General features: G+C 39.1%; 1 protein-coding gene across 1 annotated transcript in view; it reads left to right on the top strand.

Moving 5' to 3' along the window:
- MAOB (monoamine oxidase B) overlaps positions 1-20,448 on the top strand; it is a gene marked incomplete at both ends in the record, with an annotated part of 121,327 nt that overhangs the window by 84,857 nt on the left and 16,022 nt on the right. Inside the window, 4 exons of the mRNA XM_080718363.1 lie at positions 2,352-2,493; positions 5,048-5,197; positions 6,055-6,214; positions 19,148-19,244. Coding sequence (XP_080574489.1) covers positions 2,352-2,493; positions 5,048-5,197; positions 6,055-6,214; positions 19,148-19,244 — 549 coding nt within the window. The remainder of the gene's footprint in view (positions 1-2,351; positions 2,494-5,047; positions 5,198-6,054; positions 6,215-19,147; positions 19,245-20,448) is intronic.

Raw genomic sequence — 20,448 nt, 5'->3', positions numbered from 1 at the left:
TGTTAAACTATCTGAGGCTCCATTTTCTGGCTTGTGAACTGGGGGAAACAAATGATTGTTTTATAGGATTGTTACCACAATTGAACAAGACAATAAGTTTAAAGAACACAGAGTGTAGAAAGAGTTCAGCAAATGGAAGATTGTAAAATGATATCATTTATTCCACCCATTGTTAGCATTGCCAGGTAGAAAATTCTGCCTAAGGTGTAACTAGCTTAACAATATGCAAACATCGCATCAAAGGGAGATTGATTGGTATTAAAGATATCCCAGAGTACACATTACTACTGGTGAATTTCAAGACATGTTAGATACAACTGAGTGCTTGGAATTGCATAACATTGTTCGCTTTTTGGTGTGCTGCTTATTCTGATAAGATATAATCTCTAGCTATTTACCTGCCAAGACACTAAGCAAAAGTTCACCTATGTTTTATTGTTTCCCCCCTCATATATCCTTTGAGTTTATCTTCTGTTATAAAAATAACTGAATAGAAGCTGGGCGTGGTGGAACACGCTTGTAATCCCAGCATTTGGGAGGCTGAAAAGGGAGGATCACGGTTCGAGGACAGCCTCAGCTACTTAGTGAGGCCCTTTGCAATTCAGTGAGACCCTGTTTCCAAATAAAGAATAAAAAATAGGATAGGGGGTTTAGTTCAGAGGTAGAATGCCCCTGGGTTTCATTCCTATTACTGCAAAAATAAATAAATAAATAAATAAATAAATAAATAAATAAAATAACTTAATAGATAACTGTGACTAATTTTGTGTTTGGTAAGGCATCTATAATATCTTTTGTACATTGTGGATGTTTTAAAATGCTTTGATATTTCTCTTCATTTGATCATTCAGTCATTAAACAATTTTTGAGTGCTTATATATCAGACTTTTTAATTCTTAAAAAATTAAATTAATTTTAAATTAATTAATTAATACTTTAATACTTTACTTTTTTCTTATGCAAGAAAAAGATAAGGTTTCGGTTTTTATGGATTGATATTCTAGTGGCACAGAGAGCAATAAAATATAATAAACCGAGTCAAGCCTATTGACATACTTCTATAATCCAGTATTTGGGAAGCTGAGGCAGGAGGATTGAAGGTATGAGGCCAGCCTCAGCAATTTAGTGAGACCCTCAGCAACTTAGGAATGCCCTGTATCAAAATAAAAATAAAATAGGCTTGAAGTGTAGCTCAGAGGTAGAGTAACACTGAGCTCAATTCCCAGTACCCAGTACCAAAAATAAATAAAGCAATAATCAAGGTAATCTTAGACCTTGAAAAGAGTTCTAAAGATACATAGAATGGCATATGACAGAATCCCAGGGTACTTGGAATATGAAAGCCAGTGCTCATTTTGCTAGATGAATATGAGTCTATGTTTCTGAGGAAACATTAACACATGTAGGAAGGGGTATAGGATGAGAAAGAAAAGGTAGGCATGAGGAAACTGCTTAGGGCTTCGGAGGTCATGGTGAAAGATTTGAATCTTATCCTGGTTTCTTTCTTTTCTTTTTGATATGGAAATTGAACCCAGGGAATTCTACCTCCAAGTTATATCTCCGGTCCCATTTTATTTTTACTATTTGAAATAGTCTCACTAGGTTGCTGAGAGTCTGGTTACTTTGCTGAGGCTGCCTTTGAACCTGCTGTCCTCCTATCTCATCCTTCCAAGTACTGGGATTACAGGCATGTGCCAGCACGCCTGACTTCTTATTCTAGTTTCAACAGGATACTAGTGGAGAGCATTAAGCAATAAAAATAACATAACTTGAATTACATTTGAGAAAGACCTCCACTGTGGGGAGGGAGATAAAGAGCATCTGGATTCTAATGTGATCAACAGATATCAAGTGGAAATGAATGGAGGCATAGAGACCAGTCTGGAGGAAGTAATTTTAATACTACTGGTCAGAAACAATACTAAATTGGTGATGCTGAACATAGAATGAAGTGATGAGAGATGACCAGATTTCGTGATGGACTGAGTAGGAGGAGAGGGATGGAGAGAAAGAAATTAAGCTTGATTTTTAGAGGGTTAGCTGTAACTACTAAGTCAACAGCAGTGCCTTTTACCAAGATGTGTTTCACTAAAAGAACAGCATATGTATGGGAACAAACCGTGATAGCACAGAATATGGAAGGATTCTGAGTAAGATATTTGTTTTGGGGAGGGGGACAAAGCTCAATTCCCCAAACTCTGATGTCATGTTTCATAATATTGACTCCTTGTGACATTTTCCTGCAACTCATCAAACTTAGCCAAGAAATGTATTATTTGAATAATTTCTAGACAATGAAAAAAATAATGTCCTCAATTTGCCAATTTTGTCCATTTTTTCTTCCCGAACAGATCTGCAAAGCACCTTGCCACTCTCTTTGTGAACCTGTGTGTCACTGCTGAGACCCATGAGGTCTCTGCTCTCTGGTTTCTGTGGTATGTGAAGCAGTGTGGGGGCACGACCAGAATCATCTCAACGACCAATGGAGGGCAGGTACCAATCCAGCCCCCACTGTTCCAACCAGAACGAAAGATTGGCATCATCCTTAAGGCGTGCCTTGCTGAAGCTCAAGGCAGGCTTATGGGTTTTAGTGCTTTACCATGGCAGCTCAAAGTGGTTTTAATGAGAAGCAGTTTGTTGTCAGGTACCAGTGTGACTTTTGCCATTTTGCATTTGGATAAGCATCTGATTATTGCTGGGTAAGTTTGTAAAAGACTATCTGGTGAACATAGTGTGAGCACTTCTTAGAGACCTCAGAAAAGAAAGTTAGAAATGTATTTTCAGGGCTGGGATGTAGCTCAGTGGCAAAATGCCTGCTTTGAGGGTGCAATGCTCTTGGTTTGATCCCCAGTTCAAAAAAAGACCCCTTAAAAAAAGAAATGTATTTTCAACTTTTCTTTTTGTGACACTGGAGATTGAATCCAGGGCTACAATAACACTAACCATAGCCCTTTTGGTTTTGAAACAGGGTCTTGCCAGGTTGCTGAGGCTGAAACCTGAAATCTACCTGTCTCAGTTTCTCAAGTACTGAGATTACAGGCATGTGCCACGATGCCCAGCTCCATGGTCATTTTCTTTTTTTTTTTTTATATTGGGATTAAACCCAGGGCCTCATTCATACTAGGCAAACACTCTACCACTGAGCTACATCCCCAGCCTTTTTGTTTTCAACTTAAAATGCATGGCCTGCATGGAATTTATTCATTCATTTGTTTAGTAACTCTTTCCTGCGCCCCAGCATTGTGCAAGGTACTGTGCTGAGCACAGTAGGAAGAGGATTAAAGTTCTTAGATAACCACCTTGGTAGTCATGTCCCCCCCCCCATCTTTCCTTTAATTTTCCTTCATTTCTCACTTCCTTCTTCCAAGATCTATTAAAAATAGTTATTTTAAATAACTAAACTAAAAACCAAGAAAGAGAAGATAGCTTAACTGTGTGCACAGCCAGATAGAACATTTGGAAGCTTTGGAAAATTTGGAGGGAGGACTAAGTGCAGGTAAATGATATAAGGTGAAATGACCTTGGTGGCCACAGAAGCAACAGGCACCTGACTCAAGATGAGATGGGAAGCTTGTAACAGGGAGAAGGCTGGCCTGGGGCAGAAGGGGTGTGGTGCATGTTACAGATTGAGAGAATATGGTTGTGGGGAAACTGTTCCCTGGGAACCCCTGCTAGGGTCCTGGACACACTTTCTTCAACCCATGACAAAACCCCAAATGACCAAAAACAGAAAAATCCGTGGATTCTTGTCCTAAGCTAAGAATAAATATGAATAGCTTAGACTGTTGCTGAAGATTTAAAGAAGTTTATTAAAAAGATAGAAACACAGGATATTGTTACAGCCCTGTGCCCGAGAGAGAGAGGGGGGCACAAGGGGGCAATTCGAATGAAATATACCACCGAACCCCAGTATGCTGAGTGTTTTTATCCTGACCAGACCAAGTCCAAGGCAGGTCCTTTGATCTGTAGATATGCTAGCCCTATCTCTAGCCTAGTTTCTCTGCTGTCTCCAGCCAGATTTGCCCCGGAAGGGGGGCTGTCCTGCCTCCAAACACAGCCCTCTACACCTCTTGTTCATCCCCCAAGATGTGTGAAATTGCTTCTCTGGGATCTGGGATTTCTTCAGATTTCCCTTAGGCCATTTGTTTCTCTTTTAGAGATGTAAAGAAGCCTCTTTCCTGGCTGGGCTTTCTTTCCTTCCCTTTTGAAATGTAAAGTCCCTCCTTCCTGCTAGCTAGCCCTGGCTTTCTTAGTATAAAAGATATATTTTTAAAATTGGAAATCTTTCCCAATACTGATGTATTAGTACATTTTAAAACCTCTTTCCAATACTAGTACAGTGCAGAGGTTCTGAGCCTGAGTCACAAGACAAGGCTTTGGCATGGTCAGGCAAGTAGTGGCTGAGCTCTAGGTAGAGTTTTATCAGGCCCAGCAGCTCCCAAAAGACTAGATGGGCAGGGAGCTGTGGTGTGTGCCTGTAATCCCAGCAACTAGGAAAACTGAAGCCAGAGCATGACAACTTCAAGGCTAGCTTTGGCAACTTAGGGAGACCTTGTCTCCAAATAAAAAATAAAAAAAATGTGCTGCTGGGGGTGTGTCTCAGTGGTAGAGAGCTTGCTTAGCATATATAAGTCTCTTCATTTTATCCCCATTATTGCAAAAGGGAGTGGGCTGATGATATGGCTCAGAGGTAGAACACTTCTGGGTACAATATGCAATACCCCCTCAAAAAGTGCAGATGGGATATAGAGCAGAGGTGGTGACTAGAATGTCATATTGGTGACATTCTGAGGATGTCCAGTTGAGTGGGGTCTGGGAATTCTTAAGAGTATTGCTTTGAAGGTAATACAAAAAACCTATAATCTGTAATTTTGTCAATAGGCAGCAGTGCCCAGTAAGAAAGCAATGGTTACAGATATGATTCACCAGAGTAAAATAAAATGTTATATAGCTCAGAGTGAACAGAAGCAAGGAAAACTAGCCACTTGGGGATTTTATGCCCTTTCTTGTATTTCTCAACCACCTCTTGAGTCGTTTTTCTTTCCAGGAGAGGAAATTTGTGGGTGGATCTGGTCAAGTGTCTGAAAGAATAAAAGACCTCCTTGGGGAACGAGTGAAGCTAGAGAGGCCTGTAGTCCGCATTGACCAGACAGAAGAAAATGTCCTCGTGGAAACCCTAAACCATGAAATATATGAGGTAATCAAGACCCCTAAACTTGGGAAAGAGTTTCATAGATATCCAAAGGGAACAGAAAGCCCCAAATATCCCAGATTTCATGGACAGTTCTTTTGGAAAAGTGATATTTGAGCACAGAACTGAAAGAGATGAATCACTAAGCCACGTGGCTCTTGGTGGGAAGAATGTTCTAGTAAATGGAATGGCCAGTGCCGAGGCCCTGAGATGGGAAGAGGGCCTGGAATAATATAGGGACTGTTAGGTTGTAAATAAAAATAGTGGAAGTAGGAGAAGTGAGGGAAAGAATAACAGGAGGTGGGATCAGAGAGATAGTAGGAATCTGTATCATGTATACCTTTGGAGGTGGTTATGAGGAACTTAGCTTTAACTCCAAGTGTGGGATGTCATTAGAGTTTTGGAACTAAGGAACAGTAAGATCTGCTTTAGGTTTTCACAGTATTCTTCCAGCTTTTTGGTTAAGAAACTGAGTGAGGCTGAGTGCGATGGTGCGCGCTTGTAATCCCAGCATTTGGGAGGCAGAGACCGGAGGATCACGGTTCGTGAACAGCTTCAGCTACATAGCGAGGCCCTTTGCATCTCAGTGAGACCCTGTTTCAAAAATAAAAAAGAATAAAAAATAAGGGTGGAGGTGCAGCTTGGAGGTAAAATGCCTCTGGGTTCCATCTCCAGTACCACAAAAAAAAAAAAAAGAAAAAAAAAACCCAACCAACCAACCAAACAACAAACAAAAGAAAAGAAAGAAAAAAGAGAAAAGAAAGAAAAGATACTGAGTGGGGTCAGGGGTAGCATGATAGAGGATCATTAGGAAAAAAAAAATAACAGACTAATGATGTTTAATCACATTGCTTTTCTTTCAGGCTAAATATGTGATTAGTGCTATTCCTCCCATTCTGTGTATGAAGATCCACTTCAGCCCCCCTCTGCCAACAATTAGAAACCAGCTGATCACTCGTGTACCTTTGGGTTCAGTCATCAAGTGCATGGTTTATTATAAAGAACCCTTCTGGAGGAAAAAGGGTGAGTACTTCCCATATAGAAGTGCCTCCAAGGAAAAGCCCAAGAAACTTGGTGTCAAAGATATACATTTGCTTATAACTATTTACATTAGATTTCTATATATAAAACATTACTCCAGGTCCTAAAGTACAAATATTTTTGGTATCGGTCATTGAGCCCAAGGGCATTCTACCTTGGAGCTATAATACAAGCCCTTTTTATTTTGAAACCAGATCTCATTAAATTACAGAGAGCCCAGTTTGGCCTCAAACTTTTTTAAAAGTATGGGCATGTAAAGCGATTCACAAAGGTGGGAATTCTAAAACTCTCCAGGCCACTTTATTAGTGTCAAGATTCTATTATATTAGCTGGGCGTGATGGCACACACCTGTAATCCCAGTACTTGGAGGAGGAGACAGGAGAGTCACACAGGTACAAGACCAGTCTAAACAATGTAGCAAGACTCTCAGCAACCTAGTGAGAGCCTGTTTCAAAAAATAACATAAAAAGCCAGGCATAGTGGCACACTCTTGTAATCCCAACATTTGGGAAGCTGAGATAGGAGGATCCAGGTTTGCAAGTAGCTTCAGCTATATAATGAGGCCCTCCGTAACTCAGTGTGACCCTGTTTCAATATAAAGAATAAAACAGGGCTAGGGGTGTATCTCTGAGTTAGAATTCCCCTGGGTACTGAAAAAATAATAATAAAATAAAATAGGGCTCAATGTATAGCTTGGAGGCAGAAGGCCCTTGGGGTTCAATCTCTAATTCCACAAAAAATTATACTAGATTAAATTAGATTCATTTCTTTATTCATATCTAACCATCCAGTGTGCTGCTGTACCAGCTAGCACAATGCACAGGGATGCTAACTAAAACAGTAGATTCTACAATGGTAGGAATATTCTAGATCTGTTCTATCCAACACACTGGCCACTGACCACATGTGGGCACTGAACATCTTGAAATATAGCTAATGAAACTAAGAAAACAAATTTATTTAATTTTATTTTATTTTAATCACTTTGTATATATATATGTAGCCAGTAACCACTGTATTGGGCAGTACAGTGGTATAGTCTTGTAACATTTACTCTTATCACGTCTAGTTTTCTTCTAAGAAGAGACCAGGAGAGAATAGTCACTACCTGGGACTGAGGGCAAAGGGCAGGATGGACTGAAATGAGGAGTAAGACTATAGGAAGTAAAGGAAGACTATGCTGAAGACAAATGGGGACAGTCCCACAGTTAGGCCTTAGGGCAGTATTTCCTATGTACAGTCAGACCTCTGTATCCATGGATTCTGCATCTATGTATTCCACCAAATATGGATGAAAACTACTTGGGAGGAAAATGCATCTGTACTGAACATGTGTACAAATTTTTCTTGTCATTATTCCCTAAACAATTCAGTTTACCATCTATTTACATAGAATTTACATCCTAGTAGGTATTATTAGTAATCCAGAACTTAAAATATATGGGAGAGCTGACTGTGATGGCACACACCAGTAATCTCAGAGCTCAGAAGGCTAAGACAGGAGGATGGCAGATTTGAGGCCAGCCTCTGTGACATAGATCCTGTTTCAAAATAAAAAAGAGGGCTCAGGGTGTTATTAGTAATCCAGAGCTTATTTAAAATATATGGGAGAGCTGAGTGTGATAGCACACACCATTAATCTCAGAACTTGGAAGGCTAAGACAAGAGGATGGCAGGTTTGAGGCCAGCCTCTGTGACTAAGACCCTATTTCAAAATTAAAAACATAAGGTTGAGGGTGTATCTCAGAGGCACAATGCCCCTGGATTCAATCTCCAGTACCAGAAAAATGAATAAATATATAAAGTATTATGGAGAAAGGCCTTAGGTTTTATGAAAAAGCCACACCATTTTATATAGGGGTCCTGTGCATCTACAGATTTTAGTATCCATAGGAGTCTTGGAATCAATCTTTCAGGGATATGGAGGGATGAACAACTTCAGTAACCTTTTCTAGTGACATCACAGGCTCATGATTCCACATCCTGCAAGTAATCATGGCTAGGACTGTTATTGGTAGTACTGGGGTTCCTGGAAACCCTTCTACCTCCAAGTTACACCCCCCAGACCTATAAATATATATAATTTGGAAACAGGGTCTCTTAAGCCAGCAAGGCTGTCTTTGAACCAGTGTGATCCTCCTGTCTCTGCCTCCCAAGCATGGGGATTACAAGCATGTGCCACCACACCTGGCAGGACGTTATTGGGTGGATATATTAGTTGAGCTATTAATCTCCCCCTTTGTGAAGCATCCACTATGAAAATCCCTTTCATTTTAGTCTGAATCTAATGGAAATAGCACATTGGTCTATTATTGATTCCTATTTTTAAATTTATTTATTTTTATTGGTGCACTGTATTCATACATCATAGTAGGATACATACTTTTGTAGACATACATGCACACTTTTCCCAGTCAGCCCCTACCCAATCCCCACCCCATTCTCTCCCTATCCCTCCCTCCCATGCTTGGCTTAGTAGTTGACATCTAGTATTATGGCAATTTATCTAAAATTAAAAATGATAATCTCACATAACAGTTTCATTTGTCTGATACCAAGCTTTTGATGACTTAAAGATAACATTTCAATATTTCTTTTTGCTTTCTTTCTTACCAGAGAATATTTTTTTTCTATTTTTTGGTCAAACTATCATATATTTATATATTTATTTTTCAGAAAAAAATCTATCCTAATATGGAATATGGACTCTAGGTACCCAAAACGATCTTGAAAAAGAACAAAGCTAGAAGATATATATTTTCTGATTTCAAACCATATAAAGCTACAATAATTGAAACAGTGTAGTACTATTCTAAAGGCAGATATATAAACCATTGGAGTTAAATAAAAGCCTAGACCTAAATTGTTCCCTATATTGTCAAGTTATTTTTGACAAGGTTTCCACAAACATTTGGTGGTGGAAATATTAATCTTTTAACTAAATATTGTTAAAAAATAATAATTACATGCAAAAGAATAAAATTGGACCCTTACCTAATCCCATGTACAAATATTAACTCAAAATAGATAAAAGACCTAAATATAAATCTTAAGACTATAAACTTTTAGGAGAGAATCTGGGTCATTAAACCTCACAACATTGAAATTGGCAGTGGTTTCTTGGTTATGATTTCAATGGCACAGGCAACAGAGGAGTATACAAACTCCCTAAAAAATAAAAAAAAATTGTATATCCAAAGACAATGTAAACAGAGTTAACAGTTACGAATAGAATGGGATAAAATATTTCCAAATGCTATATCTGAAGCTATATTAATATTCCAACTAGAAATCCTAGAAATTAACAACAATAAAGGCAAACAATACCCTTTAGAGATAGGTAAAAGACTAACATAAATAATGAATCTCCACAGATAACCAATCTTAGTTGTCTGTTGGATGGAAAATCTTGTTTCTCTAGTTCTGGAGTGTGTTACCTATTTCTTCTTTGTATTTAATCTCTTTGAGTATTTTCTCTAGCGCTGGTTTTGAAGACATAAATTCCTTCAGTTTCTGTTTGTCATGGAAGCTTCTTATTTCTCCATCTAATTTGATAGAAAGTTTTGCCGGGTAGGAAATTTTTGGCTGGAAGTTGTTTTCTTTCAGAGTTTGGAATATGTTACTCCAAGCCCTTCTGGCTCTCATAACTTGGTTTGGGAAGTCTGGAGTGATTCTAATTGGTTTGCCTCTGAATGTCACTTGGCCCTTTGTTTTTGTTGCCTTTAAGATTCTCTGCTTGGCTTCCACATTGGTCATTTTGACAATTATGTGGTGTGGGGATCCTCTTCTCCGATCCTGTCTAAAGGGAGTTCTATAAGTTTCCTGGACCTGTGAATCGACCTCTTGCTCTATGTCTGGAAAATTTTCTGCTATTACTTCCTTGAAGAGATTGTTGATCCCTTTGGTTTCACTTTCTTTTCCCTCCTCTATTCCAATTATTCTTAGGTTAGCTCTCTTAAAATGGGCCCATATTTCTTCAATATCAGATTCCTGCTGTCGGATTTTTTTTCTAGATTAGAAACTATGCGTTCATTTTTGGAATGATCATCTTCTAAGAGTGAGATTCTGTTCTCCATGTGTTCTAATCGGTTGTTTGTGCTTTGAATTGAGGCCTTTACTTCATTAATTGCATCCTTTATCTCTTTTTGGCTCTCTCTGAGTTCTTTTTGAAGCACCTCTATTATTTCTACAGTTATTTTCCTGATTTGATCTTCTAGAAATCTCTGATTTTCTGTTTTATCGGGTTCTGATGTTGTGGGGTTGTGGGCATTCATTGCTCCAGTATTATTCCTCTTTCCCATGATTTCGGAAGTTTGTGCCTTCTCTGGGTTCTTCCCTTGGGTCACTATGACTTCACTTAAGGTGTTCTGGATCTCGAGTCAGTAGTATCTCAGACACCACTACTCCTTTACTGCGTTGTATCACAGAGTCTCCGACCCAGAGAGTCGATAGAGGCTGCTTTAGACTGTGGGGGGTGCCAGGTTGCACGTTCTCCTATGGTGTGATATCTCTGCCACTGCCCCTCCCCCACTGGGTCAAGTCCCAGGGAGTACAGTACTGGGATTTCTCCTCTGTGGCCCGCAATTTGACTCACTGTTCTTGAGTACGCAGATGTAGCAGTACTGGCCTCGCTGAATTTGGTGCTGCTGCCGCCGGTGGCAATATGGCGCCACTGCTACGCCCTCGGCTGTGGGGCTGGTGTTTTTCTTCTTGGTTTTGATTTCCACTTTGAATCCCTGCAGCGTGTGCTGAGCTCGGCCACTGGGAGCTTTAGATTCTCTCTACGCGGAGAAATCCCGCCTGGCTGTTCCGCAGTGGCTCACCTCGGCTTGCTGTAGCCGTCCCGTGAATTCGCCGGTGCCGCCGGCAGTATGGCGCTGCTGCCGCGTCTGCTGCGTCCTCGGGCGTGAGGCCGGTTATCTCCTCTGTGGCTCTGAGCTCTGTTCTCAGTCTGCTTTCTCTCTGGAGCCTGGTGATTTTTTGTTTCACTGGTGATGGTGTTTTCTGGCTATGAAAGGCGCTGATTTTGTGGTAATGGAGATTGGTTGTTAGCGGGGCTCTTAAGCCCCACTTTTCTCGGTCGCCATCTTCCCGGAAGTCTCCTTGATTCCTATTTTGAACCAGGTCACATATTTTAGATGGCCAGCTGGTAGCAAGTAGATCGAGTTTAAGATCAGGTGTATGAACTCTTTTCTTAATGGCTGTGGAGATTCCTCTCTGGGACTTGGGAGGGAAAGACCTGAAATGAAGAACCTGGACAATTGCCTCTTGTTCAACTGACTATTTTATTCCCTAAAACTAGGATTTTATACCCTTTTTTCAACTAAGAGTCACATTTTCATGGGAAAAAACAGACATTGCAATACCATGAGGAATGCTAGAGAGTAGGGAAGGTGCCATAAAAGATACAATCATCAAAGAAATAAACTAAACACAGGGGAGGATAGAGCAGCCCAGTAAAGGATTAAGATAAGTTCCTTCTTTCACTGGGGGGCCTTGGGGTGTGAATTCTGGAGGGGACTGGAGTTCTGCTTGGAGTCTTGGGGGAGTCTGACCTTTCACCAGTCCCTCTTTTAACTCCTTTGGAATCTTTCATTCCTCAGGCTTCACCCATGTCCCCCGTCAATGGCCATGAATGCCTTTATGTGAGTTTTGGTGTGTTCATCTGTGTTTCTGTAATAGAACTTTACATATGATGCCACCAGTTAGCATGTTTGTCTTCTCTCAGAGTTTAGATTTTCTGGGCAAGTAAATTGGCTTTTTGTGTCCCAATGCCTAGCACAGTGCCTGGCTTACAACAGGTGCTTATTAATGGCTGGTTCAATAAGTACTTTAATATACAGTATCAAACACAAAAGCTCAGGAAATTTGAGCTAATAAGATAAATGTCGATAAATTTATAGCCCAAATCAGCCTAACAGTGACTAGCACATAGCGGGCATGTGGTATCATTCAAGGTTTTTGTATACTTTGTTTTACAAGTTTGGCATAGTTTGGGATGCCATAGAGAAGGCAATTTTGTATTTTGATATAGGAAAACATAACCCATTCTTGGTTTCTCCCTCAGAATCATGTTAAATGTTGTTTTTATTTTTATTGCATATATTTATTTTATTTCTATTATGGATATTCAAGGTGTATGACTTGATGTCTTGATACACATTTACGTAGTAAAATGATTATTGCGGTCAAGCAAATTTACATAGTCATCTCCTCACAAAACCACTGTGTTTGTCAGCTTTATTCTACTGTAAAGACATACCTGAGGTGACTCATAGAAAAAGAAAAGATTTCTGGGCATCCTGGAGTATGCTTGTAATTCCAATACTTGGGAGGCTGAGACAGGAGGATTGTGATTTGCAGCCAGACTCAGCTACTTAGTGAGGTCCTCTGCAACTCAGTGAGACCCTGTTTCAAAATAAAGAAGAAAAAATAGGGCTGGGGGTGTAGCTCAGAGGTAGAATGCACCTATGTTCAATTCCCAGTACCACACACAAAAATAGAAATTTATTTTGGCTCAGTTTTGCAAATTATAGTTCACAGTTCATGGTCAGTTGAACCTGTTGCTTTTGGGTCCATGGAAAGGCAGCACATCATGATTAGAATATGTGGCAAAGAAATATTACTCACCTCATCACCACAAAAAAAAATAGCAAAGAGGAGGTCAGGGGCCCGCAATTCCCTCCAAAGGCATATCCCCCAGTAACCTAAAGACCTCCCACTAGGCTCCACCTCTTAAAGGTTCTACCACCTCCCAATGTTTCACTGTAGGGGCCAAATATTTAGTGCATGGGTCTTTGGGAGTCTTTAACCCCCAAAGCGCGCTCTCTTTCTCTCTCTCTCTCTCTCTCTCTCTCTCTCTCTCTCTCTCTCGCTCTCTCTCTCTTTGTGTAGGGGGAGGTGTGTGTGAAGAACATCTGAACATCTGGTTATTTCTAGATTGATTATCCCAGGAGGTGCTTTTTGTAGTCTTCTAGTGTGACATTTTTGTGAATTTGCAAAGAAGGGCCCCTTCTTTTATCTGGCCTTCCACTAAGCCATCCCAAGTCCTGCAGCCCTCGCCATTAGCACCCTACCCTTCCCTGGAGCCATCACAGCTGCCTTACCTCTTCCAACCCAGCCCACATATGTGAAGAAAACAACACTTTGAATCCTTTTGGTCTGCTTACTTTTGCTTATTTTTTAGCCATTCACCTTCTCCCTTAAATCTTTATATCTACTGTATATCAATTTATATTTTCAATAACAGGAATAATACCTACTTTTAAAAATCAGAGAAGTACACTTATTCACCAGAAAAGTTTCAAAAGGCAAAAGTATATAAAATATTTCTCATCCAGGCACAGTGACACATGCCTGTAATGACAGTATTGGGAGACTGAGACAGGAGGATCGCAGGATTGAGGCCATAATATAATAACTTAGCAAGATTCTGTTTCAAAACAAAAATAAGGGCTAGCAGTGCATTTCAGAGATAGAATGCCCCTGGGTTCAGTTTCTAGTACTACAAACAATATCCTTCTTCTATTGTTCTTCCTCTAGGGAACCACTGTTAAAAATTTAGGTTGTTGGGCTGGAGTGTGGCTCAGTAATAGATAACTTGTCTAGCATGTGCAATGCCCCAGGTTTGATCTTTAGTACCACAAAGAACAAATTTAGGTTGTTTACCCTTAGAGATTTAGCATGAGCATAGGTAATATTTTAAATGTATGTGTTCATATATTTAGAAATATATACTCTCTATATAATAAATAATATGTATAGTATTTATATGCAAATATATTTTAAAATAAATGTTACATTTTCCCAAACACATTATTTTCAAAAGCATTATGCATATGTATACATACATATTATACTAAAATTTGCTGTTTTCTATTAACAATAACTCATGTAAATCTACTTCATGTCAAAACAGACCAAATAATGTTATGTGCATATATAATGTATCACTCTGAATCTCACTATGTGGTACAATTACAATGTACCAATAAAACATTTAAAAGACATAACAAATAGATCTACCTCCTTTCAACAAAATTTACCCAATAGGCATTTCTTTTGTTTCCAAGTTTTTGCTGCTACATATCATACTGTAGTAAACAGCTTCCTATGGATAGCACTGCAGTTTTAGAATAAATTTTCAAAAGTGGAATTATGAGGAGAATTGTTTTTTTTAACTTTTATTTATAACGGAGAATTATTTTGGCTAGATCTTTATTAGCATTCCTGTCCTCCCACATTCTTGCCAGCTAATACTTTTTACTTTTTGCTAATCAGGTAAGGGAAATTATTCCATTTATTCATAATTTATAATTTTCATCATTAATGAGGTTCAAAGGTTATATTAAATGATTTAATAAATCACCTATTCATCATTTCCTTATTACATTTTCTGCATTTGGTGAAAATATTTTTATCCTTAAACTAAATTCTCAAATGTATGTATGGGGCATTTTGGAGGGTGAGGTGCTGAGGATTGCTTGCTTGCTAAGCATAGACTATATCATTAATTAACATCCTTAGCTCCTACATGTGTCCTTAATATTTCTGTGATCTTTGTCACTGGGCTGCAAATATTTCTTGCAGCTCTTTACATAAAAAATTAAATATAGACTGGGTGTAGTGGTGTATGTTTGTAATTCTAGTACTTGGGAGGCTGAAATATGAGGATCACAAGTTCAAAGCAATTTAGTGGAACCTTGTTTACAAATTCAAAAAAAATAAAATAGGGCTTGGGGTGTAGCTCAGAGGTAGAATGCCCCTTGGTTCAATCCCCAGCAGTACAAAAAATTAAATATAAACTACCACCATACTTATTTTTTCTTAAATTAAAAACATTTACCTTTGAGCCAGGAAAGGTAGCACATGCCTGTAATCCCAGTACTTTGAAAACTGAGATAGGAAGATAGCCTCAGCAAATTAGCAAGACTCTCAGCAACTCAGTGAGACTCGGTGTCAAAATTAAAAATAAAAATAAAAATAGGAGTGAGGGTGTTGCTTGAACATAGAATGCACCTAAGTTCAATCTTCAATACAAAAACAAAACACTAACCTCTGAAAACAGTTTATTCCTATAATGACAATACATGCAAAACAGTTTTTTTTTCAAAAAGCTGGAATTAAAACCAAGAACTTACAGCATTTTTCCAATATTTAGATGTGCAATCTAGGTCTACACACCCTACTTTTGAAAGCACAAGTCCTACAACTATATATCTGATAGGATGTTCTCATCATTACTTTGTATTATTTTGCCCATAGTATACTTCAATCATTCTTCTGAATGTTATTATTTCATCAGAACTCCTTCCTTCACATCCCTGCATTCAAAAAGCTTCTCTTGAATTATGTTATTATGAACATTCTTATCACCCTCTGCAGCAACAGTATCTCAAGTGTTTTCTCTAAGGCCTTCCTCCCTTCCTCCCTTCCTTACTCCTCCCTCTTTCCTTCTCCCTTCCTTCCTTCCTTCCTTCCTTCCTTCCTTCCTTCCTACCTTCCTTCCTTCCTTCCTTCTCTCCTGATTCAGGGGATTGAACTCAGAGATGTCTATCTCCTACCTATGTCCCCACCTTTTTTAGTTTTTATTTTAAAACAGGGTCTTGTTAACTTTCCAAGACGGGCCTTGAACCTGTGGTCCTCTTATCTCACCTTCCCCAGTACTAGGATGGATTACAGGTGTGCACCAGTGCATCTGGTTCTGCTTTTATTTGTTACACTTCTTTGTTAAACTTCTTTTAACTTCTTTGTTAAATGTCTTCTTTGTTAAACTTGTGGATAAACCTGCATGGCCTCTTCCTTTTAAGAGGAGCTGCTACAAAGCCAAGGGGGCACTTGCTCTGTGTGGTTGGGCAGGCCTCTAGGGCATTCCACCTGCAAGTTATAGCAATCCAACTGATGCTGCATGGTTCCACATGACATGAACATGGCTTTTCTCTTTGTCTCTTATTCCTTTGCTTTCTCTAAGTGCACCTGCTTGGCTGAGAGGCTAGCTTCACTCTGGGATGAAAGTGCTCAAAGAGCCCTTCTACTCAGAAAGCAGCACCTCCACCTTGGCCTACCTGGTGTCCTGTGCCAGTTCATCCTGTCAGCTCTTTCCTACATGATCAATATGCACCTGCTTTTCTCTTTGATGAGAACCTTTTCTGTTTGTCTTCTCTCTTTTGCCTTCTTACAGCAGGCAATTTCTTAGCTAGTTCTTTTGTATTCTTACATCTTCTTGAGTTCTTGGATAGACCTCAAACATTTTTATTTTTCATACTTCAGTCTTTCTCAACATTTTTCCCCACCATAAAACACCTGATAGGCATGCAAACACCCCTCTGGCCAGTGGCTGACTGGGGCATTTATTCTCACAGTGCATGATGGGGAAGGTGGTGGGAGGAGAGAAAGAGACAACTGCATTTTATATGCCTCCAAGTGTGTCCTCTCACATACACATATGCCTACATACAGGTAAGGGGAGGTGTGCACCTGCAAAGTTATTTTCTCTGTGCTTTCTTTCTCATTTTGAAAGCCTCCTATCGACTTTTTGTATTCTTTTTTTTTATTGGTGCCTTGTCGTCATACATCTTAATGGGGCACAAGATGGAAGATGCATACATGCACACATCACTCATTTAGCCCTTTCCCAATTCCCTCCCCATTCCCTCCCCTTGCCTCCTCATGTTTGGATTACTGATTGACTTTGATATGTTTATGAATATATGTCATGTACAACATTTGCTCCAGAACCTTTCACCATAATTCTTTTGAAAAAAACCTCTGATTTGCAAGTCAATGGTGGAGTAGGAAAAGGAATACCTTGCACTAATATATTATTATAACACTTCAGACCCTGGCCTGACATTTTCACCATTGTTATGCCAGTCTTTTGTTGAAATTACATACACATTTATCCCCGATATCCATGGAGGATTGCTTCCAGGATCCTCACAAATACCAAAATCCACAGATACCCAAATACCTTATATAAAATGGCATAGGATTTGCACAGAACCTATGTATATCTTCTTGTGTACTTTAAATCATGTCTAGGCTACTTGAAATACCTAATAATACATAAATGCTATGTAAATAGTCATGTTGTATTGTTTAGAGGATCATGACAAGAAAAAGTTTGTGCATATTCTGTGTAGAAGTAATTTTTCTCAGATATTTTCAATCTGTGCCGGGTATGGTGTACGTGTCTGTGATCTCAGCCACTCAGGAGGCTGAGGCAGGAAGATCCCAAGTTTGAGAGCATCCCGGACAACTTGGTGGAACCCTTCTTTGAAATAAAAATAAAAAAGGATGGAGGTTTGGTTCAGTGATAGAGTGTATCTGAGTTTAATCCATGGTATCACAAAAAAGTTTCTTTTCAACCTATAGTTGGTTTGAATTTAAAGATGCAGAACTTCCAGATACAGAGAACCAAATGTGATTTGTTTGTTTATCCATAATGAGCCAAACTCATTTCTCAAATTGCTCTTTAAGGGTGAAGGAATATTTGGAGGTTATGTTTGAAATGAACATTTGGAACGCTGTGAATTCTTGTTATCCATGTTCTCTATGCCCTGTTTTCAGATAGTCAAGCACTATTTCACATAAAATAAGTGAAGTCAAGTGTGTTGGTACACACCTGTAATACCAGTACTGAGGAGGCTGACACAGGAGGATCTCAGGTTTGAGGCCAACCTCAGGTACTTAGCAAGGCCCTCAGCATCTTAGTGAGACCTTGTTTAATAATGAAAAATAAAATGAGTCTTAGGGTGAATCTCAGAGTTAGAATGCCCCTGCTTTCAATCCCCAGTAATAGATAGATAGATAGATAGATAGATAGATAATAGATAGATAGATAGATAGATAGATAAACAAATATATAAAAGCATAAGTTCTTGAGACATGTCTGTAGCCCCAGCTTCTTGGGAGGCTGAGGCTGGAGGAGATTGCTTGATCCCAGGAGTTTGGGGCCAGCCTGGACAACACAGCAAGATCTCATCTTTAGCAAACAAACAAACAAATAATCAAACAAAAAATGGAATAAGTGAGGCTCCTCATAAAATGTGAATATCCAGTTTCTTCTATTCTGCACGGATAGACTGTTTTCTTTGCAGATCTTTGCGTTTATTCTGATGCCTTACGTAAGAGGAAATGGGCGACACAATACTAAGGAAAGCCAGATTTCCTTAAATAGTGACCAAGATTAATTCAGAATGTCATATTGCCCTATTTTATTTTTAATTTTTCATTGGTGCATTGTAGTCATACTTCTTAATGGAGTACAAGATGGTAGAGGCATACATGCACACATCACCCAATTAGCCCTTATCCAATTCCTGCCCTGTTCCCTCCCCCTTCCTACTCCTCATCTTTGGCTTAGTGATTGACATTGATGTTTGTGAATGTACATCATGTCATTAGAGGATTTCCCTCTTCCTCCCTTCCATCCCCTCAGGTTGCCTTATTTACTCACCTGTAGTATCTCCTTCTTCGTCTAGAGTTCCTCCTATGACCCATTTTCTCTCTAGTTTTCTCATATTAGGGAGAGCATCCAATTTCTTATTTTTTGTGACTGACTAATATCACTTATCATAATGTTCTCCAGTTCAATCAATTTCCCTGTAAATGATGTAATTGTGTTTTTCTTAATGGCTGAGTAAAATTCCATTCTGTACATATTCCATAGTTTTGTAATCTATTCATCTGTTGATGCCCCATTCTTTACAGAGAAGAACTCTATTTTTTTTTTCACAAAATGTGGCTATACAGTACTGTTGACATGAGTTTGGCTTGATTCTATACATTTAGATTACAGTGGTCCCTATTTGGCCTTTGGTTTTCTCAAGTTGGAAAATGTGGGCTTCGTTGTAACTTTTATGGATAGTTTGATAGGGTGATGAACATTGTCTTCTGTGTTGCTCTTCTCCAAGATTACTGTGGAACCATGGTTATCGAAGGAGAGGAAGCTCCAATTGCCTATACATTGGATGATACAAAACCTGATGGCAACTATGCTGCTATAATGGGGTAAGGTATAATTAAGGTAATGTAGCGTGTTCAGTATTGTCAAGATAATCAAGTACTATTAGTATACGTGTCACATATTTTGGTAAATATTATTTTTACTCAATGGTAGTGGTCTCCAAATACAGCAATAAAATAATAATTATTGCAACTTTTTTTCAATGTCTTTCAAGGAAAAGATATCTCAAAGTAGAATACCCATAGCATTAAAAATTTTATTGATTTTCTGCTTTATATTTAGTGCTGAGGTAAATTTTTGGTGATCCATCTTATGTTGGAACATGATATAAAGACCTTACTTAGGGTGCTTAACTAGTAGGGCTTCTTCTGGAAGCTGTGTGAGCATCAGTGTTGTCTTAATCTACTTTGTGTTATTATAACACAGTACCTGATACTTGGTAATTCATAAAGACAGGAGGCTTATTTTAGCTCATAATTTTGGAAATACAAGAGCATAATGCCAGCATGTTTGATTTCTGGTGAGGGCCTTGTGCTGCTCTATGCATAGTGTGAAAAGTGGAAAAGAAGTGAGTATGTCAAGGAATCATTGGTGAGAGAAGAAGCAAGAGAGGAAGCCAAACTCGTTCATAACTCGTTCATAACAACCCATTCTCACTAAACACTAACCTACTCTCAAGTTCTATATTAATGCTTTCATGAGAGTGGATCCATCATGATCACCGAGATTTTTCTGAGTCCTATTAAAGAGGTGCAAGGCCAGACCTAACACCAACTTGCTGGGGAAGATCAGCAAAGATAGAGCATGTCTTGGGGCCCCAAAGAGGTATTTACCTGGAACAGCTAAAATTGAAAAGGGTTCTAGGACATGTATAAGTCTATTTCAGAAAGAGCCAAGGTGATAAAGAGAAGTAAAAGCCAATTGTTAAGTTGAAAGCGATTATAGGGCTGGAAATGGAGGCAGAATCTAGAAGGTGAGGTGATAAGGAGGTACTATGGTAGAGGTAGAACCAAAGAGCAAAGACTGAATGAAATTAGAAGGGCTCAACTGCATTCTGTTTTTGTTGAGGGAGTATACTGGGATTGAACCCAGAGTCATTCTACTCCTGAGCTATACCCTCCACCCTTTTAATTTTTATCTTGAAAAAGGGTCTCACTGAGTTTCTGAGGGTCTTGCTAAGTAGTTGAGATTGGCCTTGAACTTGTGCTCCTTCTGTCTCAGACTCTCCATTCTGAGTATTACAGGCAT

The sequence above is a fragment of the Muscardinus avellanarius genome, assembly GCF_963383645.1.
Source record: "Muscardinus avellanarius genome assembly, chromosome: X".
Taxonomy (NCBI): Eukaryota; Metazoa; Chordata; class Mammalia; order Rodentia; family Gliridae; genus Muscardinus; species Muscardinus avellanarius.
The sequence above is the reverse complement of the archived record's forward strand: the minus strand, read 5'-3'. Positions and strand labels throughout refer to the sequence as shown.